Raw genomic sequence first — 25,690 nt, 5'->3', positions numbered from 1 at the left:
CCATGTCACCTAAGGCCTTGGAAACAAATCAGAGGACTGTATTTGGAGAAAGGTCCCAACATTCCATATCACATAGGAAATAATTACATGCTGCTATTCTTTTTTTTTTTTTTTAAGCTTTTTATTGTGGAAAATTTAAAACATATGAAAGTGCAGGGACTTATACACTGAATCCCCATATACCCATCATTCATGGTCAATCTCATTTCATATTTATTCGCATATACTTCTGACTCAGGATATTTTAAGAAAATCCCAGGTAATCATATCACTTTATCCATAAGTATTTCTGTAGGTATTTTTCAAAGTTAGACTCCTATTAACCATAATACTTATTGTTAACATAATCATAATAATTAATGTCATAAAATATCCAGTCAGTATTCACATTTTCCAAATTATAGTCCACGTGCAGGCATGCACACATACACGTTTATGTACATTTTGTTTATTTTTGAGAGAGAGAAAGAGTGTGTGTGAGCAGGAGGCAGAGGGAAAGAGAGAATCCACACTGGGTGCCTCAGTCAGGGCTCATGTCACAACCCTGAGATCGTGACCTGAGCCGAAATCAAAAGTTGGACGCTTAACTGACTGAGCCACCCAGGTTCCCCCATGCTATTATTTTTGAGTGAATGTATTAAGAATATTTTCATACCTTTTCCAATACAATTTTAACATTTTTTTTGAGCTTTGCCAATAAAGTAGATAAGAAATACTATCTTGCCTATAGTCTTAATATTTATTGTATTATGAGAGAGTATCTTTATATGTTTGAAAGCCACTTCAATTATTTTTAAAGCATGAAATTTTAGAATTGTAAAAGATTTTAGAGATTAGCTAATCTGTTATGTTCTCAACTATGAGACATTGCGATAATAAGCAATTTACCCAAATAAATAATGTCAGATCTAAACCAGGTCTCATTTCTCATAACTTAAGTCATCCTCTGTCATGCCACTAGATATAAAAAGCTAAAATTTTCTTCTAAGAAACAATTATCCTGTTTCTCCTATGAGGATGCTTTCTCTAAAGAAACCGATTACATTTACTTTGGGCCAGCATTTCTTAACCTTGGCGCTATTGACCTCTTAGACAAAGTAATTGTGTGGACCATCCTTCTGCATTGTAGGTTGTTTGGTAACATCCCTGGCCAGTAGCACTCCTCTAGTTCATGACACAGAAATGTCTCTAGACATTGTCAAATGTGTCCTAGGGAACAAAATTAGACCTCTGTTGAGAACCATTGCCTTTGGAGTGACAAGCAAAGCATAATAATTATAGAAAATCTGTAAGGCTCTGTCACTGTAATTCCATAGTTAGAGTTTTTAGCTTCAAACTTACTCTTGAGAGTTGGGTTGATGTTAGTTCCATGGACAAGAGCAGAACTAATAACAAGAGAAGTAGGGAATATCTGATTCTGTAAAGTCTCTAAAAAATAAGAATGGAAGAAATTGGAAATATTAGCATGAAAAGTGGGCTCTTGGTATTAGTCATTTGTGTAAGTTTTAGATGTAAAAAGAGAAACATAGGGTATTGACTTGTATTTATGGCTTTTAATGTATCACCGTACATAAAATCAGCATCAACTCTAAAAAATTAACATTGTACCTAGCTTTTATACCTTCCTAATATTATGTGTGTCATAATGCTAATACTTAGATATTAGTATGAGAAGCATTTGTAAAACTGAAATGTATGTCATAATTTTAGAAATATTCTTCGGTTAGAAACTGAGAAATTAACTTCGCACTGCCTTGAGTGGGACAGGAAGCTTGAATTGGACATTCCAGATGATGGTGAGGGAACATTTATATTTTTTGTTTTAGTTTTGGTTTTTAAAATATGGTTATAGTTATATTTATCTAAAACATAAAGATCTAGAATTGTCCAACTGAATGGTTACATTGTTATTTAAAGCAGCAAGAATTTTTCATATCTCAACATACGTTTGCTAGTATCTCTGTGCTAAGATGGCACATGACTTAAAAGTTTAAGTAATGAGAATATTGATTGTTTTTCCTGAAAATTAGACATTTGCCTATTATTAAATTGACATGAGTGACATCTGTAACTGGTATTATCTAATTAAACAAAAATATTTTTCTGAATGAATATTACCTGAATCAATATGGAACAGATTTTCAGAAAAGTTCCTTAATCTTTCTTATCTGAGAAGCTGTTTAGAAAAGAATCATTTGTGTATTGTCAATGTGAAGTCCTTTGTAGATACTGATGTGTGATGAGTTGTTTGCAGTTGAAATCTTATTAAACACAAGGAGAGGTAGAGTGCTGCTGTTTGTGCAGCAATATGTATGAGAATGAATACTAATTTATAGCAGGAATTAAAGCAGATAGTGAAAGCTCAATGTTTGTAAAACAAAATTTTGTAATGGTATTTTTTTGTTTTGCATTAAGGTAAGAATTTGATTCTTTAAGCCCTAGGATATTTATGGTGAGGTCTTCTTATCAGCTGGGGACTGGCAATAAAAGTCCAGTTTTGTCCTTTAACTTTTAAAAAACCTCATATTTCCTTTAGCTAAAGATCTTATTCGTACAGCTGTTGGGCAAACAAGACTCCTTATGAAAGAAAGGTTCAAGCAGTTTGAAGGGCTGGTGGACAATTGTGAATATAAGCGCGGTGAAAAGGAGACTACCTGTACAGATCTGGATGGATTTTGGGATATGGTTAGTTTTCAGGTATGTGGTCAAGCATTTTCAGTGTATTCACTCTGAGATAGTCTTTTTGAAAATGAAGTTAACAAAAATAAATTATGAATAATGAAAGCTGATTTTTAGGTACCTGTAATACTAAACGAGATATTAGATATTAAAACTGTAAAGCACTATCTAAATTTTAAATACTTTTTTATTTTTTTTTTAAGATTTTATTTATTTATTCATGAGAGACAGAGAGAGAGGCAGAGACAGGCAGAGGGAGAAGCAGGGTCCATGCAGGAAGCCAAATGCGGGACTCGATCCCGGGTCTCCAGGATCATGCCCCGAGCCGAAGGCAGACGTCTAACCTCTGAGACACCCAGGCGTCCCTGATTTATTTATTTTAGAGAGAGAGCATGGGGGGGGTGGGGGAGCATGGGTAGAGGGAGAAGAATCTCAAGCAGACTCCTCACTGAGCATGGAACCTGTCATGGGGCTTGATCTCACAACCCTGAGATCATGACCTGAGCCGAAGAGTTGGACGCTTAACCGACTGAGTCACTCAGGTGCCCCCAGCACTGTCTAAATTTTATAACTGATATCCACTTCTTCTCCATGTTATCAGGATGATTTCTATATGGTTTGGAAATTGAGATTATATTCAACTGTTGCATAGACTATAATGACTCTACATTTGAGAAAAATGAACAAAGTTAGTCTTTACTAGTTCAGATCATCTAGCAGTTACTGAGTTCTTACTATGTGCCTGGCATTGTACCAGAAATTTAAAACCAAGGCACATTATCTCTCCCAGAGAAGTTCGTAGCTTATTAGTGAGTCAGACACAACATATAATTCTACTCTAATGTACAAAGTGCTATGATAGAGGGAATCACTAGGGAGATCAAAAAAGGTATGGGAGGAGATGATACTTTTACTTTTTTGATCTTATTTTAGAGATGAACATATAAAATACTTATAAAGGAACCAGTAGTCAATAGTCAATAATCATTAGATGTTTGAGGAAAGCCTTAAACCTGGGAGAGGTGGAGGGAGGCAAAAAGTCAAAGCAAACCTGGGAAGAAAGCTTTTTGGATGGAGGAAATGAGGATAATAAAGGAGAAAACAACTTTTATTTATTTATTTTTTTAAAGATTTTATTTATTCATGAAAGACGCAGAGACATGTGGGACTCAATCCCAGAACTCCCGAATTGCACCCTGAGCTGAAGGCAGATGCTCAACCGCTGAGCCACACAAGCGTCCCAAGAACTATTAATGCGAGTGTTAATATTCTCAAAGAGACTCGAGTGTTAATTTCTCATCTGCCAAATAAGAACAGCTATTAAGAAAAGAACTGTTTGAGACCAACAAAAAAATACTCTTTGAAGATAAAAACTATGAGATTAGAAATACAAGGTCCAATAGAAACGTAGATTGTAAAGTTAAGATCTTCCATAATATGGGGGAGAAGTAAAATAGGAGAGACTGAATAAGCTAAGAAACAGATAAGAAGATAAAGTGGACCAGCCTAGAAGGTATAACATCCAAATAATAGGAATTCTAGAAAAAGAGAATAGAAAAGATAATGAAGAGGAATTGATCAATGAAATAGTTTAAATTTTCCCCCGGAACTGGAGGACCAGATTGAAGGAGCCCATTGAGTGCCCAGCTTCATGGGTCAGAGTAGACCCACAGCAATGCACATGATTAAATATGATTGTACTACTTTGGGGATGAAGAGAAAAATCTAGGGACACCTGGGTGGCTCAGCGGTGTGATCCCGGGGTCCTGGGATTGAGTCCCACATTGGGCTCCCTGCATGGAGCCTTCTTCTGCCTCTGCCTGTGTCTCTGCCTCTCTCGTGTGTCTCTCATGAATAAATAAATAGAATCTTTAAAAAAAAAAAAAAAAGGAAAAGAAAAAAATCTAGAAGCTTCCAGGGTGAAAAAACAAGTTTTACACAAAAGGTCAAGAATCAAAATAGCCTTGGATTTCTCAACAGAAACACTGAAAGCTGAGAGAAAAATGCCCTCAAATTTCTGAGGGAAAATAACTTCCAACTTGGAGGCTTGTACCCAGCCAATTACATGTGAGAGTGAAAAGGCACTCTTTAAAAGACACCGAAAGTCTCAAATTTTACCTCCCAAGTTTTCTTTCTTAGGAAACCAAGTAAGAATGTATCTCATAAAAGTAAAGGAATAAACCAAGAATCAGGTGGAGGTGGGACTGATCCTCAAGAGTGGGCTAAGGGAGTTGGGGCTGAGGAGACGTGAGGTGATGTGAGGTGTGCAGTTAGGAAGCAGTAGTTGAGATTGGAGCAGGAGGATGCATTGCTCTGTGAGATTGGTCTCTGCAAAGCTTAGCTAAATACAGTACCTGCTTTGTTTGCTTTTTAAATTGTGTTTAATAGATGTATGCAGACTTTAGAGATGAATTGATGATAGATACATAAAAACTAAGCAAATGAAAAGCAAAAACAATGATTCAGTAAAGAAGTGAAGAAAACAATTTCCATTCCTATACAGCCCAGATGTGATTAGTGTTTAGGTAGTCATGATGATGTAAGTGTTGATTTATGACTGGTTTTCTTGTATATTTACCAGTTTTCATAATAATGAGTTGGCTCACTACCATCTTTCAGTAGTGACCAATTAATTTTGTGTTTTTTAGTAGTAGTAATTGATAGATTTGAAGGTTTTTGATGTGTTTATATTGTTTACATTTATCATCTATTGATATTCATTTCCCAACTTTGGCTGATAGGAGCCTCTTCAAGTTGGCTCCTGGAACCTCTTTTTTTCCTTCTTTTTTTTTCTTTAAGAGCTGTTTGAGATTTAATCTAATACCTAATTAGAATATTTTCAGCATAAAAACATCTTGCCTATGTGCAAGTCAATCCCCATGCCCACTCCCAGCCCCAAGCAACTGACTGTGGATATGTCTTTTCTGGACATTTCATATTAGATAGAATAATACAATATGTCATCTTTTGTATGTGGCTTCTTTCACTTAGCATGATGTTTTCCAGTTTCCTCCAGGTTGTAGCATGTATCTGTATTTTGTTGCTTTTCTTTGCTGAGCAGTATTTCATCATATAAATACATCACTCTAGTCACCAGTTGAGGGACACTTGAATTGTTTCCACTTTAGTGATTATGAATAGTCTTCCATGAATATTCACATACAAATCTTAGTGTGGACATTTGTTTTCATTACTCTTAGGGTATATATCTCGATATTGCTGGGACATATAGTAAATTGATATTTAACTTTTTAAGAAACTGCCAAGCTATTTTCCAAAGTGATTGTAACGTTTTACTTTCCCATCAACAATGTACTAGTTTTCCTATGACTCCACACCCTCACCAGTACTTGTTATTGTCTGTCTTAGGGAGCCATCCTAGTGGGTGCAAAAATGTTTGCTAAAGTAGTTTTGATTTGTGTTTCTCTAGTGAACAGTAATGTTAATGATCTTTTCATGTGTTATTAGCCATTTATATGTCTTCTTTGGTGAAATTTCTGTTTAAATCTTTTGGCCATTTTTAAATTGATTTTGTCTTTTTATTATTGAGTTGTAAGTGTTCTTTATTCTGGATACAGGTCTTTTATCAAAAACATTATTTGCAAATATTTTTTTCCCAGTTTGTGGCTTGTCTTAATTTTCTGAATGGTGTCTTCTGAAGTATAAACGTTTTTAATTTTGATGGTGTTCAGTTTATCAATTTTTTTCTTCTCTATTATGACTTAGCATCATGTCTAGGAATTCTTTTTGCCTAATGTTAGCTCACAAAGATTTTCCTATGTTTTCTTCTAAAAGTGTTGTAGTTGCACAGTTAGGTATCTGATTTATTTGGAGTTCATTTTTTTGTGTATGATATAGATAAGAGTCTAAGAGTTCATCTTTTCTCTTGTGTATATCCAATTTTCCCAGCACTGTTGTTGAAAAGACTCATTTCCTTGTTGTATTACATTGATAAATTTGTTGAAATCAGTTGGTCGTAAGTGTAATCCTGAATCTTTTTGGAATTTAAATTTTTTTCAGGAGAGAGAAACTGAGAGTACATATATGTATAAATACATAATAGGGGGATGTGAAGCATGTTTGCTAAACTATTGACAGTGGTTACTTCTTTGGAGGAGATTTGGAAATACCAGAATGATGAGGATCATATGCTGACAACACTGACTCCATCTTTGGCCCTCTATCTTGTTTATGCCTGAACAATGACCTCTCTTGGGCTACGTGTTCTAGGTCCCGTGGAGATTAACATAAGCCCTTACTGGAATGTGGGAAGGCTTGTTCTGATCTTCCCTAAAGTGGCACACAGAAGGCTCCACTTCAGATAACTAGTAGAGATGAGGATCATACCAGGATAAGGATCATACATTCTCATCCTGCTAGTAGATATAGTACTTGAATCTTTTAAGATGATAGTGTGTCAAGAGAATGAGAAGTCAAGCCACAGACTGAGAGAAAGTATTTGCAAAAGACATTTTGTTTAAAAAAGGGGGGGGGGGTGGGCATATTGTTCACATTGTATAATTTAGGAAACAAAAGCATCTAGTGTATCTTTCCTACATTTTAATGGTCAAAAATAAATTAGGACAGTTCTATCCTCTCCATGTAGATTCTGGAGCCTGTAAAACCAAAAATAACAGCAATTTTACTATAAGAATGCTTGATTTGAACACTAAATTGAGAATGACTTAGTCTAATTTTATATGCCACGAGTCCAAGTCACCATTCTCAATTGTTTTTGAAGCTTCAGTTCATTAGTTTCTCATATTAATATGGTTAGCATTAATCTGATAAAGTTGTGCTTTATTTACTAACAGATAGAAGATGTAAACCAAAAATTCAACAATTTGACCAAACTCGAGGAATCTGGATGGCAGAACAATAATAATATAAGCAAAAAAGTCCCTCAGGTAAGTTTGTGGTTTTATATCCAAATTTCTAATATAGATTCTTCTACTTTAATGAGTTTTTACTTTTAAGCTTTAAAAACATTTAGCTTCAAATTTTTCATCTTTTTACAAATAAAGTGCCATATATCACTTAACAATGTCCCAATTGCCTTTGAAGAAAGAATAAGGAAATGGTCAACACTAAATTCAGTATTAATTCTGGACAGAAGGAGGTAGGTAGGGGCTATAATTGAATTGGGACACCCAGAGGGCTTCTAAGTTACTAAACAGTGGGTATATGCATGTTTGTTTTATACTTCAAACTGGGCATATCCATTTTGTTTTAATAATAATAGTAGTAGTACATAATTTATATAATACTTTATCTGTGCCAAATATTGTTCCATGTATTTTACACGTATAAACTCATTTAATCATCACAACAGTCCTGTGAAGTCGGTTCTGTTCTCCCCATTTTACAGTTGAGAAACCTGACATCCAGAAATCACTTGCCAAAAGTGGAGCTGGGTTTCAAGGCCAGACTTTCTCACTCCAAAATCTGTGTTCTTAATCAGGACACTATGCTTCTTTTGTGTTTTATATGCTCTTTTGAGTGATCTAGTTCAACGTGAAAGAATTCTTAAATAGCAAAGAGGAACAATGGCACTTTAGAGCATCTATCTTCTTCCCTGTGTGTTCTCTAAATTTTCTTATTTTCTCTGTAAAATTTGCTTTGTTAACATGATAGATTACATTCTTGTCTACTTGTTGCCAGTAATGTTTTGAACTCAAAGTTTGTGACCAGATGGATGCTTCTCAAACTACCTTACAGCGTTGCCAGTTCTTCTTCATATTTTAGAAGAATACCTTTGGTTGTAGAATCGGGTTTCTAAATTAGCGCTTTATTATTGTGTAATGTAATCCAAATAAAATCTCTGTTTTAAATCCTATCGTAGGAGTTTTAGGATGGTAGAGTATTAAAAGAACCTATTACAAAGTCATTTTACTAATGAAATCTCATGACAATTGACTAAATTAAATGAATGGATTTCAGATCTATTAACAGTAAAGAATACTGGAACATTTTGGAGCCCCTGTGGGTATCTCTTATTGAGTACCTGGTTCCGGGAACATTAATATCCTGAGCGCTGCAGATAAGGGCTGTGTCAGTATAGCGTTCTATGAGAGCCTTGTAATTCTGTCTTTGATCACCAGGTGTCTCTCTTCTCTTACTTTATTCTACAGGCTACTGTTAAGATTATGGAACTGTTAACTATACTTTGATACTTTTCCCTCTGACCTCTTATTCATTGATCTCTCATTCCATGAGTTAGCCTTGTTTTCTCCCTTCCTCTCTTTTACATCAGTTTTTAGACATGTTTAAGGGTCTTTGTTTCCATTAAAGAAAAAAACCACTCGTGATGTTCTCAACTCCCAAGCACAGGCAAGCATCTGGAATAAGTTGTCTATTCTGTTGCTACTATTTTGGTTCTTATCTCTCCAACTCCCTGCGTTTCAGCTTCACCCCTCTCTCTGCCTCTAGAACAGTTATCACTAAGGGTATTGATTCTCTAGTTGCAGAGTTATCAGATATGTACTTATAAAATCCAGTCCCTCTGCAGGATTAAATATGGTTGATTCCTTCCTTCTTGAAATTATGTTCTGATTTTCCTCCTGCCTCTGTGCCCGTTCTTCAATCATGTTTGATTTTGAATCAAACATGTTTTTTTTTGAATCAAGTTTGTTTTTCCATTTATCCCTTACATGTTTCGTGAAATTCACACTCCTAACTCAACTCTGTTTTTCCCTTCCACATTCTTCCTGTGCAGCCTTACCCATCCTGTGATGAGTCCCAAATCTTTATTTCAAACTAGACTTACTGCTAAGCTCTAGCTCTATATATCTTGACTCCATGTACCTTAAAATCAGGATGTCCCAACTGAAGTCACCCGCACATGCATCCCTGTTTCTTGATCTAAGAGAATCATCCCACTAGGTGTCTAAGGTAGGAACCTGGCTGTCTTCTTTAGTCCTTTCTCTGTTTCACCATCTCCACCCCCCACACATCCAGCAGATTGCTAAGTCCTCTCAATTTGCCCCCTTAAATATCTCTTGAAGCCATTCACGTTTTTCCATTTTTCCTCCTTAACCTAACTACTGTCCTCTTTTCCAAGTATCAGTGCAGTGGTGTCGTTTCTAACTGGCTTGTAACCCTCTAATCCGTTCTCTGGGCTGTAGACAGAATGACCTTTCTGAAACACAAAGCCAGTAATGTTAATCTCCTGATTAAAAATCATCGGTAAGCTCTATTCCTTTGTCCTCTGTATAAATGTAGCTCCTTAAAAACAGTTATGTGCAAGGGATTTTTTAATCTAGCTGTTGCTTATCTCCTCCCAGCTCCTCTGTGCTTTCTTTTGCTTCCAGCTCTGCACCCACTCCTTTCCTCAGCTCATCTTGAGGTTAGCTTGACTGTGATTCCAGACCAGGGGCTACTTCCTGTCAGCCTTTCTCGATGACTCTGAAGATTGATTTGGGCGATAGTCTTGTGTTCTCTTACAGCTGTTGGATTTTGTCTGAATCATGACATTTATTATTCTTAGTGTCCATATCTAGCCCTTCCTTAAGCTGGGAACTCCTTGAGGGCAGGGGACTTTGTCCTTCACCTTTTGACCCCCAGCATTTTTAGCACATATGAGGAACCTGATTAGTATATGATGAGTGTGTTAAATATTTTATGCACGCTTTAATTATTTTTCTTATAAGATGATAATGAGTAGCTTTAAGAAGTGTCATAATTTTTCTTTGCAGAAGAAAGTTGTCTCAGGGGTAGCAAGTAAACCCAAACAGGATGATGATGGAAGAATTGCAGCTAGAAATCGCCTTGCAGCCATAAAACATGCAATGAGAGAGAAGATGAAGCAGAAAGAACCTGTGGAGGCAGCGGCCTCTGTAATGCCAAAGGAAGTTGATAAAATAGTGTTTGATGCTGGATTTTTCAGAATTGAAAGTCCTATTAAATCCTTCTCAGGTTAGTTTTTTCTCTAAGACTCCTTGAGAGAAATACTCGGGTTGGACAGGAGCTCGTATGAGAGGTCACAAATAGTGTTCACATGAAGGCCTACAAACTCTCTGAGTCTGGAAAATAGACTACATGCTCACTCACACAGGCAAGGTATGTTTTGATGCATATGATTAGATTGCTTTAAGTGTGATGCATCTTCTAAAATGACTTTTATATTTTCTAAGTGATTTCATATCTGTTATTATGGCTTAATGCCACAATCCTGTGAGGTAGGTCCCAGGATCCCAAGAGGTAAGAGACATGATGGAAGCATGAGAAGTTAGGTGATTTTCCTCAGGTTAGTTAGTTGGATTAGAATTTAAGATGCAAAGCATCTCAGGCTACCTTAAAATAAGGCTCTTAAAAATAAAATTAAGCCATCCCCCTTCTTTTGTTGGGCTTTAAAATGAAACTTACAGGGACGCCTGGGTGGCTCTGAGGTTGAGCACCTGCCTTCTGCTCAGGACGGGGTCCCCCGAGTCCTGGGATTGAGTCCTGCATCCCTCTGCCTGTGTCTCTGCCTCTCTCTCTTGGTGTCTCTTATGAATAAATAAAATCTTTTAAAAAGTCAATGAAATGAAACTTACAGAAAATGGAATTCGATTTAATTTTTTATTTAGAACTTATGCTCAGATTTCATAAAAAACAGTATATGTACTAATTTCCTTTTTTCTTTTTTTAAAAGATTTTATTTATTTATTCATGAGAGACACAGAGAGAGAGGCAGAGACACAGGCAGAGGGAGAAGGAGACTCCATGCAGGGAGCCCAGTGTGGGACTCGATCCCGATACTCCAGGATCACGCCCCAGGCCGAAGGCGGTGCTAAACCGCTGAGCCACTCAGGCGTCCCAATGAACTAATTTCCTAATTTAAAAATATTCCAAAATTGAACACCAATAAAAAATAAATTTATAAAAATAAAAAAAATTAAATTAAAATTAAAAAAATGAAAATATTCCAGTGAAACTGACTTTTAATATTTCAGGAAACCTTTATTATGATTTTCTTTCTTATGATTTCTCAATAGTTATTTTTCACAGGCTGTCTTTATTAGATTGAATTTGTATATCTAGATTGAAATTACTTATTTATAAGCCACATAATGAGAGGTCATAGCTGAAGTCATCTCTTTGGTAAATCTTGGTAGGCGCTCTGTCAGTGCTTTAAGTGTTACATGCTTGTTTCCAAGGAGAAAGGGGCCAAATCCTCTTCAGGTACAAATCAGCTGAAGGGACTTTTTTCCCCTATTATTTAACTGTGTCCATGGGGATGTTTTCTGAGCATAAACTTGGGCTGCTATGTAATATTTACATTAAAATGTCAGTTTAGGGCAGTCCCAATGGTTCAGCAGTTTAGCACTGCCTTCAGCCTGGGGCATGATCCTGGAGTCCCAGGATCGAGTCCCACGCTGGGCTCCCTGCATGGAGCCTGCTTCTCCTGCCTGTGTCTCTGCCTCTCTCTCTCTCTCTTATGAATAAATAAATTAAATATTTTAAAAAATAAAATGTCAGTTTAGAGGCACTTGGGTGGCTCAGTGATTGAGCGTCTGCCTTTGGCTCAGGTCGTGATCCCGGGGTCCTGGGATCAAGTTCTTCATCAGGCTCCCCACAGGGAGCTTGCTTCTCCCTCTGTCTCTGAAAATAAATTTAAAAAATAAAGTGTCAATTTATCACCTGATCTAATGTCAATTTAGATATCACACCTAGTGTGGTCTGGTTTGTATCCTTTAAGCAGCTGCACTTCTTAGGACCCTAGGAATTGCCTCCTTGCTGCTAACTACCCGAGGAACTCATCACTGTGTATTCTTTCATGCACTCAACTTGGCATTTACGACTGGGAAGATTAAAGTTTATGACCCAAATCTATCTTGTTAAAATTGAGTTTTAGTTACAGAGCTCATGGTTTTGTATAAGGCTTATTACAGAAGTCCCCCAGAAAAGCCTCTCACTCCATTTGTCACTCCCTAGAGGCAACCACTTTTAGTTCCTGAAGGAGTCTTGAAGTCTTGAGTTATTTGACTATATATTTTTTTTTTCAAATTGTGTAAATTTTATTTTTGTGAATTGTTCCCGTGATTCACTCTCCTCAGTTCTCTCTGATCTTTCATTCAGAAATACCTATTATGTTTTTTTCCGGGTAAATAGACTATTTTTATAATTTTTCCTGTATTTGTTTCTACTTCCTGGATTTCCTCAACTTTCATGTTAGCTCTCGTGGTTGTTTATTATTTTTTGGTTCTGCTCTCATGGTATAAATTCCCAAGTGCTCTTTCTCCTACTCAGAATGTTCCATGTTATAACGTTCTGTTCTTGTTTGCTAAGTGCACTGTCTTACCTTTCTGAGGATGGTAATGATAGCTTTTATGTTTTCTTTCCCTGTCCAGTCAGTATTTGTTCTAGGATACTTGCATTTGTTTGGTTTGGGTTTCCATCTTTTGTATTAGAGGCTTTTCTTGGACATCTGGTGATATTCACTACCTACTTGCGGTAAAGAGCAGGTTTCTGGGGATCCCTGGGTGGCGCAGCGGTTTAGCGCCTGCCTTTGGCCCAGGGCGCGATCCTAGAGACCCGGGATCGAATCCCACGTCGGGCTCCTGGTGCATGGAGCCTGCTTCTCCCTCTGCCTGTGTCTCTGCCTCTCTCTCTCTCTCTCTGACTATCATAAATAAAAATTTAAAAAAAAAAAAAAAAAAGAGCAGGTTTCTGCCCAGCAGCACATGGGTCACAGAGTCTTTACTCTGGAGTGATGTAGCTGTGCTATAGTGCTAGGCACCTACACATCACTATATTTCATTCTTTTCTCAGGGGCTAGTCAGATTCCCCAGAAAGATTCTTCCAGTCTGCTACCTAGGGAGTAAAATTCTGGCTTGTCAGCCTTTTAGGAGCCAGGTAGGAGGAAAAAACTGAGCATCTCAACAGTTTGTTTCTGATCCCCTTTTTTCCATATAGTACTAATCTTTCAACCTTACCTGGTATCCCCTAGACCAGAGACCTTCTTTTTCCCCTTTTTCAGGAAATAATCTTCTAGTTTTCTGGTTTGGGTGGTGGTGGAGGCAAGGGGCATGTTGACAGTTGCCTACCTGTGCAAAATGAGGAAAGGGCTCTATTTGTTCTTTAAACTGACTTTGAACGATCTTCCTGCTTTTAGCTACATTTTCATCTCTGCTTCCAGACATACTTGAGGCCACCAATTCTTTTGAGTGATGCTGTGGTATATATTGGGTTGATTCTCCTCTTCCCTGACTGGGACTAGTGGCTTAGAATTTATTTTCTTGGGTCTACTAAATAATATCCCACTCACTCATCTACATTACAATTTCCAAAGTTTTCTGGTTATTATTGTCTCTTTTTTTTGGTTCCCTTTGTCCTTGAAATTGTATTTCAAATTTAAAAAGCTGCTGAGTAGGGGCACCTGGGTGACTCAGTCAGTTATAAGTATCTGGCTTCTGCTCAGGTCAGGGTCCCTGGGTCGGGGATCAAGTCCCACATTGGGCTCCCTGCTCAGGAGTCTGCTTCTCCCTCTGTTCCTCCCCCACCCCCATCTCATTCTCTCTCTCTCTCTCTCTCTCTCTCAAATAAATAAAATCTTTAAAAAAAAAAAAAAGCTAGTGAGTAGAAGGGTGGGGGGACGACTCTATCCTTAGAACATTCTGCCTTTTAACATGATCTCTGTTACTGCTTACAGTAGTGGGATGTTAAGAGGAAACAGAATCTAATGTGTGTGTTCAGTCCTATATTTAACTAAAAATCTCAGGCATTTGTCTTAAAAAAAACATTTTATGGGGGATGCCTGGGTGGCTTAGCGGTTTAGCGTCTGCCTTCGGCTCAGGGCAGGATCACAGGATCTGGGATCGAATCCCACATCGGGCTCCTCACAGGGGGCCTGCTTCTCCCTCTGCCTGTGTCTCTGCCTCTCTCTCTCTCTCTCTCTATGTCCCTCATGAATAAATAAATAAAATCTTTTTAAAAAATTTTAAAAGGGCAGCCCCAGTGGCTCAGTGGTTTACCATCACCTTTGGCTGGGGGGTGGGATCCTGGGGACCCGGGATCAAGTCCCATGTCGGGCTCCCTGCATGGAGCCTGCTTCTCCCTCTGCCTGTGTCTCTGCCTCTCTCTCTCTCTCTCTCTCTCTCTCTCTCCCCCCCCTTTCTCCCTCTCTCTCTTTCTGTGTGTGTGTGTGTGTGTGTGTGTGTGTGTGTGTGTGTGTCTCATGCATAAATGAATGGAATCTTTAAAAAAAAAAAGTTAAAATAAAAAAATAAAATAAAACATTATAAAATGGGAAAAAGAAACTGGTTGGTGGTAGGCTAATAGGACTTGGACTATCTTCCTGGATATAATGAAAAGTGAATGAAAGAGCTTTTTGATACTGAGATGATTTCTCTCCTTTTCTAGGACTTTCTATCTCTTCTGAATGTCTTTCTCAAAGACTTAGGACACCGAAGTCTGTCAGCAAAACTGTGTCTGAGAGCAGAGCTGAGATGGACCATCTAAGGCAGACTATGTCACCACAGAATCCTGATCCTCAAAGCACCAAAAGTGAGCATGTTGATAAGGAGACTTTGCTTTCAACTATTCCTAAAACCAGGTATTTCTTTCATGTGCTATTATTAAGAGTGTAACAGATGCTGGAGGGGTGCCTGGGTGGCTCACTTGGTCAAATGTCCAACTCTTGGTTTAGGCTCAGATCATGATCTTATTGGTGGTGGGATCGAGCCCTGCTTGAGGCTCTCTGCTCAGCAGGGAGCCTGCTTGAGGATTCTCTCCCTGAGCACCCTGCCACTCATACACATGCATGCTTTTGCACATTCTCTCTCTCTCTAAAAACAAGTATATCTTTAAAAAGGGAGCCTGACATGAGACTCGATCGTGGGTCTCCAGGACCAGGCCCTGGGCCGAAGGCGGTGCTAAATCGCCGAGCCACCCAGGCTGCCCTTCTGTTTTCTAAATGAGGGAACTAAGGCTTATAATTTCAGATCGAAAATTGGTTATATTTAGATATGCAAAGTAAATTCTGCAGATCTGAGAAGAAAAGTAATACAGTGTTGTTTGGTGCTAAACACACTGCAACTTTGCTGCTTAACAGATCTGAGCTCAAAACCAGTTCTGAAAAAAAAAAAAAAAAAAAACCAGTTCTGTGGCATAATAGCTGTGAAACTTTGGGACAAATTGACAAATTTAATTAACTCACTTAGCTTCAGTTTTATCATTTATGAAACAGCAGTGTGAATACTTCCCTGCAGGGTCCTTGAGAGGTAGGCACTTTTGTACCAACATCTCCTGAAAGTGCCTTACAGGGCGCCTGGGTGACTCCATTGGTTAAGCATGTGCCTTGGACTCAGGTCATGATCCCGGGGCCCTGGGATCAAGCCCTGCATTGGGCTCCCTACTCAGTGGGGAATTGGCTTCTCCCTTTTTTCCCTGCTCATGCTCTCTCACACAAATAAATCTTAAAAAAAAAAAAAAAAGTGCCTCGCAATTGCTTTTTTTTTTTTTTTTTTTTTTATGATAGTCACAGAGAGAGAAGGAGAGAGAGGCAAAGACATAGGCAGAGGGAGAAGCAGGCTCCATGCACCGGGAGCCTGATGTGGGATTCGATCTGGGGTCTCCAGGATCACGCCCTGGGCCAAAGGCAGGCGCCAAACCGCTGCGCCACCCAGGGATCCCTCGCAATTGCTATCTTGACAGATAGCAGAGCATAAATAAAAGAGAGCTAATCTGTACTAATGAATTATGTGCTAGACATGGTTCTGGGTTATTAACATGTATTATCACATGTAATCTTCAAAACAGCCCTATGAGGTACTAGATCAACATTTTTCAAGTGAGATAACTTGAAAAATGAGTAACTTGCCCATATTCAGCTTATAATTGGTAAAACTGAATGCTGCCTCTATTCTTTCTGCTGCAGAGTACTGCTTCTGCACAAATGCATCAAAATTACCTATATAGTCCTTGTTCATGGAATATAAATGTACCAAAAATCTGATAGGAAAGAGATACTTGAGAGTAAATGGAAAATAAAATTATAGTCTGGAGCCAAGAGACGACTCTTCTATCACTAATTTGGAGATGGAACAGCATTAAATACTCAGCCATTACAGCAAAGAAGGTTGTCAAAAAAAAAAAAAAAAAAGCAAAAAACCCCTGTGAATTGAAATAGAGGAAACAAATCAAAGTTTTTGCTCTTAAATGTTTCATGGAACAAATTTTAAAATTTCAAATTGTATATACCAAGGTATAGTTAGCCTTTGTGGAGACTAAATATTTTAGATGTTCTAGAAATCTATGGATTATAAAATACCAGTTTGTCATTTCTTAAATGCAAGTTGCTTTACTTTATATATATTCTCTAGTTCATTATCTTGTGCTAAGAAGATCCATAGTTGTATTTAAGAGATATTACCAAAAAAAAAAGATATTACAAGTATTCTTTTTTTATATATTACAAGTATTCTTTAAATTTTTTTTTACTTAATTCCAAAAAATAGTCCTGAAAGAGCATCTTACACATAAACAACTTTGTGCAGTAAAGGCAAAGTGGAGCTGGAAACTAGAAATTTAGGATATGTTTTTTTTAAATGTCTTGCAAGAGTTTGAGACATATTTCTAACTAAATACAAGTTAAAACTTTGAGATTGGAATATATTAAGCTATAACAAGTAAATCTTGCCAACTCCAGCTATATAATAACCTAGTTGCTTTGACCCCCAGGAGTTGACTTTATTCTAACCTTTCTCTAGTATGTATGTAGCTCTAGATTTGGCTGAGGTTCAAAAGATTGTTGTTAAACTGAGCAATAATGGTAACAGGCTGTGGGCTATCTGGTGAAGAGTACATCCAGTCTGTGTGGCCAACCTGCTATAACTAGTCTCTAAAACTAACCTATTTGGACCAGGCTCCATCTTTGACCCATGAAGGATAATATCAAAATACAAGTAGAAGACGTCGGGCTCCCGGCATGGAGCCTGCTTCTCCCTCTGCCTGTGTCTCTGCCCCTCTCTCTCTCTCTCTCTCTATCATAAATAAATAAAATCTTAAAAAAAAAAAATACAAGTAGAAGGATAGCCATATGTTTAATTATCTGATTATCTCCTTTTTTTCTTCTATAGGAACAGCACAGAAGATGCTCAGTGTCCTGGGTTACAGGGTTTAATTGAAGTAAATGATGTAAGTCCTGGGACACCCGGGTGACTCAGTGGTTGAACATCTGCCTTCAGCTCAGGGTGTGATCCCAGGTCCAGGGATCAAGTCCCTCATCAGGCTCCCTGCTTCTCCCTCTGCCTGCAGGGAGCCTGCTTCTCGCTCTGCCTGTGTCTCTGCCTCTGTCTGCCTCCCTCTGCCTGTGTCTCTGCCTCTCTCTGTGTGTCTTCCATGAGTGAATGAATAAAATCTTTTTTAAAAAAAATAATGTAAGTCCTATTCCAGTAGAGTAGATAGCCATTTATGTTATTAGTAGTAACTCCATAAGCAACTCCCAGAATGTCCACTGGAACTCTCAACCAGTCATATAAAATGATAATTCTTGTTTTAAAGGCCTTTTGGCTTGTTTGAAACCATTGTTTCATTTTGTGTTCTTTAACTCACATCAAGATTATTTTTTTAAATAGTTTTATTATAACAGCCACACTTAAGTATTATATCTGGCTGCTTTTACAATACAGTAGTGGAATTGAGTAATTGTGGCAGAGATTCTGTGGTTCACAGAGCCTAAAATATTTAGCATCTGGCCCTTCACAAAAGATGTTTGCCATTTGAGCTCAGGTCATGATCCCGGGGTCCTGAACTGGAATATCATAAGCACTTGCTGAAGAAGCTTTCCTTCAATCATATTATTGCTATAATATTCTTTGAATTAATGGTTTAAGATGCAAGGTAGTAGAATTTATACTGTTCAGAATGTCATTCTTCTGTTTTTAATAGCACTAAGACTTTTATTATTTGTTCTAATTTTTGGTAATTAAAAACATTTTTTGCTTACAGAATGCAAACAAGATAAACTTTGAGATGGCTTGTTTACCCAGTGAAAGAATGAATTTGCCCTTTCTTGCTGGTGAAGTGGCTGATGATATTAATACTAATAAAAAGAAAGAAATTCCAGATGTTATAGAAGGACTGGAACTACATTCTTCAGTTACAGCACAGGATATTTTGATGAGCAGCCCTGAAAAAAATATACCATCACAAAATAACATCTTACAGGAAGAGAAAACCAAAATTTCTCAGTCAGGTGAGGCCTTTTAAATATATTTGGTTGAGACTTTGTTCAATAAATGAACTTAGACTAATACATAGATTATCATGACTACTTCTGGGTACCAGTTTGTAAGAGTAAAGGTTGAAAAATGGGCATCACAATAAATACCTTAAAAGAATTAGTATGTGTTGTAGTATCCCACTGTACATCTCAAACCTTTTGAAGTATACCTATTAAAAACAATGGCTACTACTCCATGTTGGAGATAAGTAGTATTGTAACTTAGACTTATGGATTCTTCATTGTTGTAAAGACTCAGAGAAATTCCCCAAAGTTAATTTTTTTTAGTTTACCTCGTCAACACACATCCTCAAACCTTTCTTTAAAATGCCCTATTTTTCTTTCATAATGCCTTTTCCTATCTACTTTATTGTGATTGTTCTGCAATAGGAAATGGCTCTTGTACTTTTGTTATGGTACAATGTATGATAGTTTCACCTATTTTTATCTGCTACTCAGTGCTGCTGTTCTGGTTGGGGCCTACAGCAAAATAAACATAACCTTGGCCAGACACCTAAGGTACTCACTCCAGCTGTGTTCTTTACAGAGATGCACCAGGCAAGGTATGGGCAAAGGGTACAGAGCTTCCATGCCTTCCAAATGCACAGCTCTCCCCAAATCTCCACATATTCACCAACCTGGATGTCCAGTGGTACCTTTAATATTACAGGCATGCGATTTGTTTATAGACAACTCTTTATGCTGAATTTAAGGATGAGAATTTTACTAAAAAATTTAAGTACATCTAAAAAAATGCTGTAGCATAAGATGACCTCTTTTTGTCTTAGCATTTCATATATGGAGCTTTTCATCATTTTTGTCCATTTCTAACACTTGACTGTAAGGATATCCTTAAAAAGTTAAGTTGGGGTTTTCAGGTTTTTGTTTTGTTTTTTCAGTATTTGATACTAGAAGCCTCACGACTGAACGCCATCTTCTTGATTCGGTAAGTTTTCCAACTTAATTTGAAAAATTCCTTTATATTCTAGATGTGTTTTATAAAATGGTGTTACTTTTTAATTTGTGTACAAAGTTGGTTTAGAATTTGCATGTTATTGTCTCATTTACTGTGAAATCCATTTGATACTCATTTTTCTCAAAATGGGGAAAAATGTCATGTTTTTAACTTTAAAATATAGCATGTTTTAATACTGAATTCTGAAGATTTATTTCCCTATATAATTTATATATCAAATTTGTTATGACATTGGTTGAATGCTTAAATATCTAATTGTAGCTGGGGTTATGCTAGGTATTTCTAAGTGATATAAGAAAAAATAAGGCAAGGTTTCTGCCTTTAGAAACGCGCAATTCAGAAGATAATGTCTTACCTTTAGTCATCATTATTTTCATTTTAATTATTTTATTTATTTATTTTTTTAGATTTTATTTTTATATATACCAGAGAGAGAGGAGAGAGCAGGGTTGGACAGGGGTTGGGCAGGCCAGAGGGAAAAAGAGAAGCAGACTCCCCACTAAGCAGAGAGCCCAATATGAGGCTCATCCCAGGACCCCTGGGATCATGACCTGAGTCAAAGGCAGATGCTTAACTGACTGAGCCACCCAGATGCCCCCACCTTAATTCTTTTAGATATATATATCCTGCTATTTTATTTGGAGGCTCCCCAGCCTATACTTTTGGTGACCTCTTGCTTCTGCATCTAGTTCAAACATTAGCTCTTCTATGAAGACTGCCTGGAAAATCTTTCATCTCTCTTATATTAATTTATATATAGGTATAGGCGCACAATGCACATGCTTTAATCTCTTATTAAGAGTATAATTTGGGGGAGCCTGCTTCTCCTCCTCGCTTGTGTTCTCTTCATGATCCCTGTCTCTCTCAAATAAATAAATCTTTAAAAAAAGTAAAATATGAATACTATATTCCCAAAATATATTATAATTTTAGGAATCCATTTCCCTTATAGGCTGGAAATTCCTCTTTAGGCAGAGCTGATTCATATGGCACTGTGGCATGAATGAAATAGTGCTCTCTCGCTTACTGAGTGTTTACAGCAGTGCTTTTCAGCCCTGCCCCCCAGATATTTTTATTTCAACAGTCTGGAGTAGTACCTTTATCAGGTGATTCTAATGTTAATGAGGTTGACAACCCTGATTCATAGCCTTACCTTGAAAATTTCCAGGGCCAGTTGCTAAAATGGGTCAGGAAATGGCCTCGGTTTGTTATTCTTTGATCTCAGAATATAAACAATTCATTAAGGCAAAAGTAGGATAAGGCTAAAAGAACAATAATCTGTGTTAACCTCATGAATCCTGGCAAATACTTGGCTTCCTTAAGCCACTGATTCCTTAAGGACCTCTGTATATGTTGGCTTTCATTATTTTCAAACATGCCTTGTTTATGTGCAGGCTTCTGGGCTACCCTGTGTCTCAGGAGCAGAATGAAATGTGTCACTGTGACCTGTACTGTGTACTTTCTTGATCTTGGAGTCAGGGATTTCAGCATAAGGTCAATTGATATAAATCTGATTTAAGCCTGTTCCCAGATCTGAACTCTGAATACTTGGTTCTGATAATGTAGGATAGTACAAATAAATTTGGAATTTAGTGTATCATAATATTTTGTTTTATACTAATACTATGATTAAAAAGTGCTTCATAGTTATCTCTTATGCATTATCTCGTTGCCAAATCTTAGTACTTTATAATCTCCCTATGAATTCTTTTCTACTTTCATAAATATTAGAACTTAGACTTATTAATTTTATTTTTCATAGGTCCACCTGTCTATTTTGGACCCAAATTAATACTTGCTTCTGTAGCATCACTTGAACCAGTTATAGGGCCCCAGAAGAACAAAGAAAAGGATCCTAGTAGGATCACATTAGTAAAAAGCCTATTAAATGCAGTTATATGGATTAGGATTTGTGGAATCTGTGTCAGTGGCTTAAGATACGGCCTTAATTTTATTCATCCTACATCTATCACTGAAGTCCATTTACATTTACTAGTCACCCTTAAGACATATGTACCCAATATACCTTTTTAATTAAAAAAAAAAAAGTATATATGTGAAATTAGATCCACTGGTAAGTAGCAAAATCATTGTGCTATTGATTTATTACTATATACAGAAAATGTTATTTATGTTATTAATTAAGCTACTATTAACTTGCAATGTCGAAGGCTCAATTGCTGAAACCCTTGATGTAATGACTTCTCTGAATTCACTCTCTAGCCGGACCTAAACTGCAGTACTACCTTCACTTGGGTGGAGAGGAAACATCAAGATCATATCAGACACATTTCCTTTGGTGGTAACTTGATTGCCTTTTCACCTCTAAGGCCCTTCAGTGATAAACAACCAGAAGAATTTTGAATTTAAAAATAAGTCCAAACATTTTTTTTCATATTATCAATGTGATATATTGTTAGCATATTGAAAATTAAAGAGCGTGCATTTGTATTCACTTCTAGTCAGTCAATTTACATAGTGTCATAAAATGTTTTAATATTCAGTGTTCATTGAAGTGTGTTTTAGATATGATAGTGTTTCTCGAGGGAAGTGGGGAATATTTTGTACATTAACTATGCAGAATAAAAGATGTACTTTACCCTGCCTCTCTTGTTTAAAATGTATAAGCTTGGGATGCTTGAGTGGCTCAGTGGTTAAATGTCTGGCTTCTGCTCAGGGCGTGATCCTGGAGTACTGAGATCAAATCCCACATTGGACTCCCTGCATGCAGCCTACTTCTCTCTCTGCCTCTGCCTCTGCCTCTCTCTCTCTGTCTCTTATGAATAAATAAAATCTTTAAAAGAATAAAATGTATAAGCTTAAAGTTAAGTGTACTTACTCAGAGCTTATGAACATTCAACTATTATAGGGGCCCACTCAATCTTTGCCTTTTCTTTTCATTTTCCCCTTGATATAACTGACAGCCTTAGAAGGAAATGCCTTCTTCTCTTGAAAAGAATTATATCAATCATTGAATGTGTTTGAAGTATTTTCTCTTTTGTAAAGCTCTCAATTACAGGATTGTAGAAGGCAGGGCCATAACAGCACCAAGACTCATAGAGGCTAGAACTTGTAACCAGACCCGAGTCCAATTATTTCTACCTCTAAATGAGTTAGGGTTGGAGGGAGTCACCAAACAAGCAGCACCTTTAGAAACTCATTAAGGGTTTTCAAAAAGAAAAGAAAACCCATGCACTTTGGTTGTCAGTGAAAGGTATGTTATGCTTGTGGGAGAGGTAGTATTATCAAGACCATGTGAGCCCTCACCCAAGGCTATGTGAGGTGCTGGCTTAGAAGAGTTCTCAGGGCAGCCTGGGTGGCTCAGTGGTTGAGCACCTGTGTCTTTTAGATTTTATTTATTTATTCATGAGAGACATACCGAGAGAGGCAGAGACACAGGCAGAGGGAGAAGCAGGCTCCATGCAGGGAGCCTGACATGGGACTCGATCCTGGGACTTCAGGATCGCGCCCTGGGCCAAAGGCAGGAACTAAACCGCTGAGCCACCCAGGGATCCCCCCAAATAAAATCTTTTTTTTTTTTTTTTTTAATTTTTATTTATTTATGATAGTGAGAGAGAGAGAGAGAGGCAGAGACACAGGCAGAGGGAGAAGCAGGCTCCATGCAGGGAGCCCGACGTGGGATTCGATCCCGGGTCTCCAGGATCGCGCCCTGGGCCAAAGGCAGGCGCCAAACCACTGCGCCACCCAGGGATCCCCCCCCAAATAAAATCTTTAAAAAAAAAAAAAAAAAAAGTTCTCAGAATGCCTAATCTTACCAAAAGATAAAAAGCAGCTTTAACAGTCCATTAATGAATAATTCAAGCAAGACATGAAGAACAAAGAAACATATAAAAGTTAGGGTTTTCTAAGGGCCCAAGCATATGACCATGCAAAAGAAGTTGGTGCAAAGTAACCCAAAGACTTAGAATCTGTATAAAGCAATATGAAGGGACACCTGGGTGGGTCAGCAGTTGAGTGCCTGCCTTCAGCCCAGGGCGTGATCCTGGAGTCCCCGAATCAAGTCCCACATCGGATCAGGCTCCCTGCATGGAGCCTGCTGTGTCTCTGCCTCTCTCTCTCTCTCTCTCTCTCTCTCTCATGAATGGATAAATAAAATCTTAAAAAAAAAAAAAGCAATATGCAACATAATAAAATAATATATGCCCTCAACGATAAAGCAGATGAGAGTAAAAAGTGTGATCTTTTTTGTGTCTGTGGGTTTAATAAGATGTACTATTGTTCAGAGAACTTTTGGCTGTTTAGTAATAGTAACATGAACTGAAACTGGCTTAATAACAGGGAAGTTTATTTTTACAAGTTGTCAGGATGATTCCAGGCACTTTATAATCAACAACTCAATGATTGCATCAAGGTCCATCATTATGTTCATAGTTCCTTCTGTCATCCTTTTGTATGGGATGACATACAAAAGGACATGCTGGGTCCTTTTGGGGTCACATATATGGCTAGCATATTGAAAATCGAAGAGTATGTATTTATGTTCACTTGTATTAATTTATATAGTATCAGGGATCCCTGGGTGGCGCAGCGGTTTAGCGCCTGCCTTTGGCCCAGGGCGCGATCCTGGAGACCCGGGATCGAATCCCACGTCAGGCTCCCAGTGCATGGAGCCTGCTTCTCCCTCTGCCTGTGTCTCTGCCTCTCTCTCTCTGTGTGTGACTATCGTAAATAAATAAAAATTAAAAAAAAAAATTTACATAGTATCATAAAAGGTTTTAATATTCAGCGTTCATAAAAGTATGTTTTAGATAGGATAGTGTTTCTTGGGAAGTGGGAATATTTTGACAATCCCTTTGGGATTGTCTTTAATCAGGATTCCTTATTTTGTCTAGGATTATACTTAAATAAAACCATGACTATTAGGAAACAGGGAATGAATGGGTAAGCAGCCATCAGTGTGCCCTACAACTAAAGTGTTCTTAGTTAGGCTATTGGACTGTAGAATTATGAGGTATTAGAAAAACCTTTAAAGATACAATGAAAGTGGGCAGCCTGGGTGGCTCACAGGTTTAGCGCTGCCTTTGGTCCACGGCGTGATCCTGGAGACCCTGGATCGAGTCCTGTGTTGGGCTCCCTGCATGGAACCTGCTTCTCCCTCTGCCTCTCTCTCTCCCTCTCTCTCTGTGTGTGTCTCATGAATAGATAAGTAAAATCTTAAAAAAAAAAAAAAAAAAGATACAATGAAAGAATATTGCTTCAGTAGAACAAATGCCTTTCCAAAAATGAAGGAAAAAAAGGTATTTCCATTTATTGAAGACCTATATGGCAACCCTTTTGTGAACAATATTTTTTCAACAATCATAGTAACCCTATGAAAGATGTATTATGCCACCATTTTATAGACAAAGGAGCCAACGATCAGGATTTAAGTAATTTTGTGTAAACCGAGTCCTCTCTTTTCTGTAGCTTATGTTTTTCCACTTAATTATAGGTGTGGAACAGTCAAGGCCAGAATGTTAGAGTAAGGAATTAACAGTTCTTGAAGTAAGCTGTGATGCGCCACTCACATTCCCTCTTTAGGACTAAAAGACTTTCCTTTAATTGCCAAAAGTGCTACCAGACAACTTTCAGGCACCATCCCCACGTGAGAACTACCTCAGGTAAAGGCAGCCACTTCACCCAAGATCATCCTGTTTCACAGGTGGCTTGTATTTCGTTGACTGATTGAAGTGAGGATATAAAGGACTGTCCCCACTCCTTGACAGTTCCAAAGGGTCATCCCAGCTTCAGAACCTTTGTAGGATGGCCTGAGGCATCAATACCCCCTTCTCCCTCTGCCCAGTCATGTGCCTTCTTGTCCCCAAAGCTAT

General features: G+C 37.7%; 1 protein-coding gene across 1 annotated transcript in view; it reads left to right on the top strand.

The window, feature by feature from the left end:
* Positions 1–22,463, top strand: part of DLGAP5 (DLG associated protein 5) — a 39,212-nt gene extending 16,749 nt beyond the window's left edge. Inside the window, exons 11-19 of the mRNA XM_077909373.1 lie at positions 1,711–1,796; positions 2,537–2,697; positions 7,494–7,586; positions 10,374–10,593; positions 15,022–15,214; positions 17,739–17,796; positions 18,610–18,856; positions 19,783–19,829; positions 22,083–22,463. Coding sequence (XP_077765499.1) covers positions 1,711–1,796; positions 2,537–2,697; positions 7,494–7,586; positions 10,374–10,593; positions 15,022–15,214; positions 17,739–17,796; positions 18,610–18,856; positions 19,783–19,829; positions 22,083–22,223 — 1,246 coding nt within the window. The 3' untranslated portion in view covers positions 22,224–22,463. The remainder of the gene's footprint in view (positions 1–1,710; positions 1,797–2,536; positions 2,698–7,493; positions 7,587–10,373; positions 10,594–15,021; positions 15,215–17,738; positions 17,797–18,609; positions 18,857–19,782; positions 19,830–22,082) is intronic.
* The last annotated feature ends 3,227 nt before the right edge of the window (positions 22,464–25,690 follow it).

This window comes from Canis aureus, chromosome 9 (genome assembly GCF_053574225.1).
Source record: "Canis aureus isolate CA01 chromosome 9, VMU_Caureus_v.1.0, whole genome shotgun sequence".
In the NCBI taxonomy this organism is placed as follows: domain Eukaryota; kingdom Metazoa; phylum Chordata; class Mammalia; order Carnivora; family Canidae; genus Canis; species Canis aureus.
This window is presented reverse-complemented; position numbering and strand designations above follow the sequence as displayed.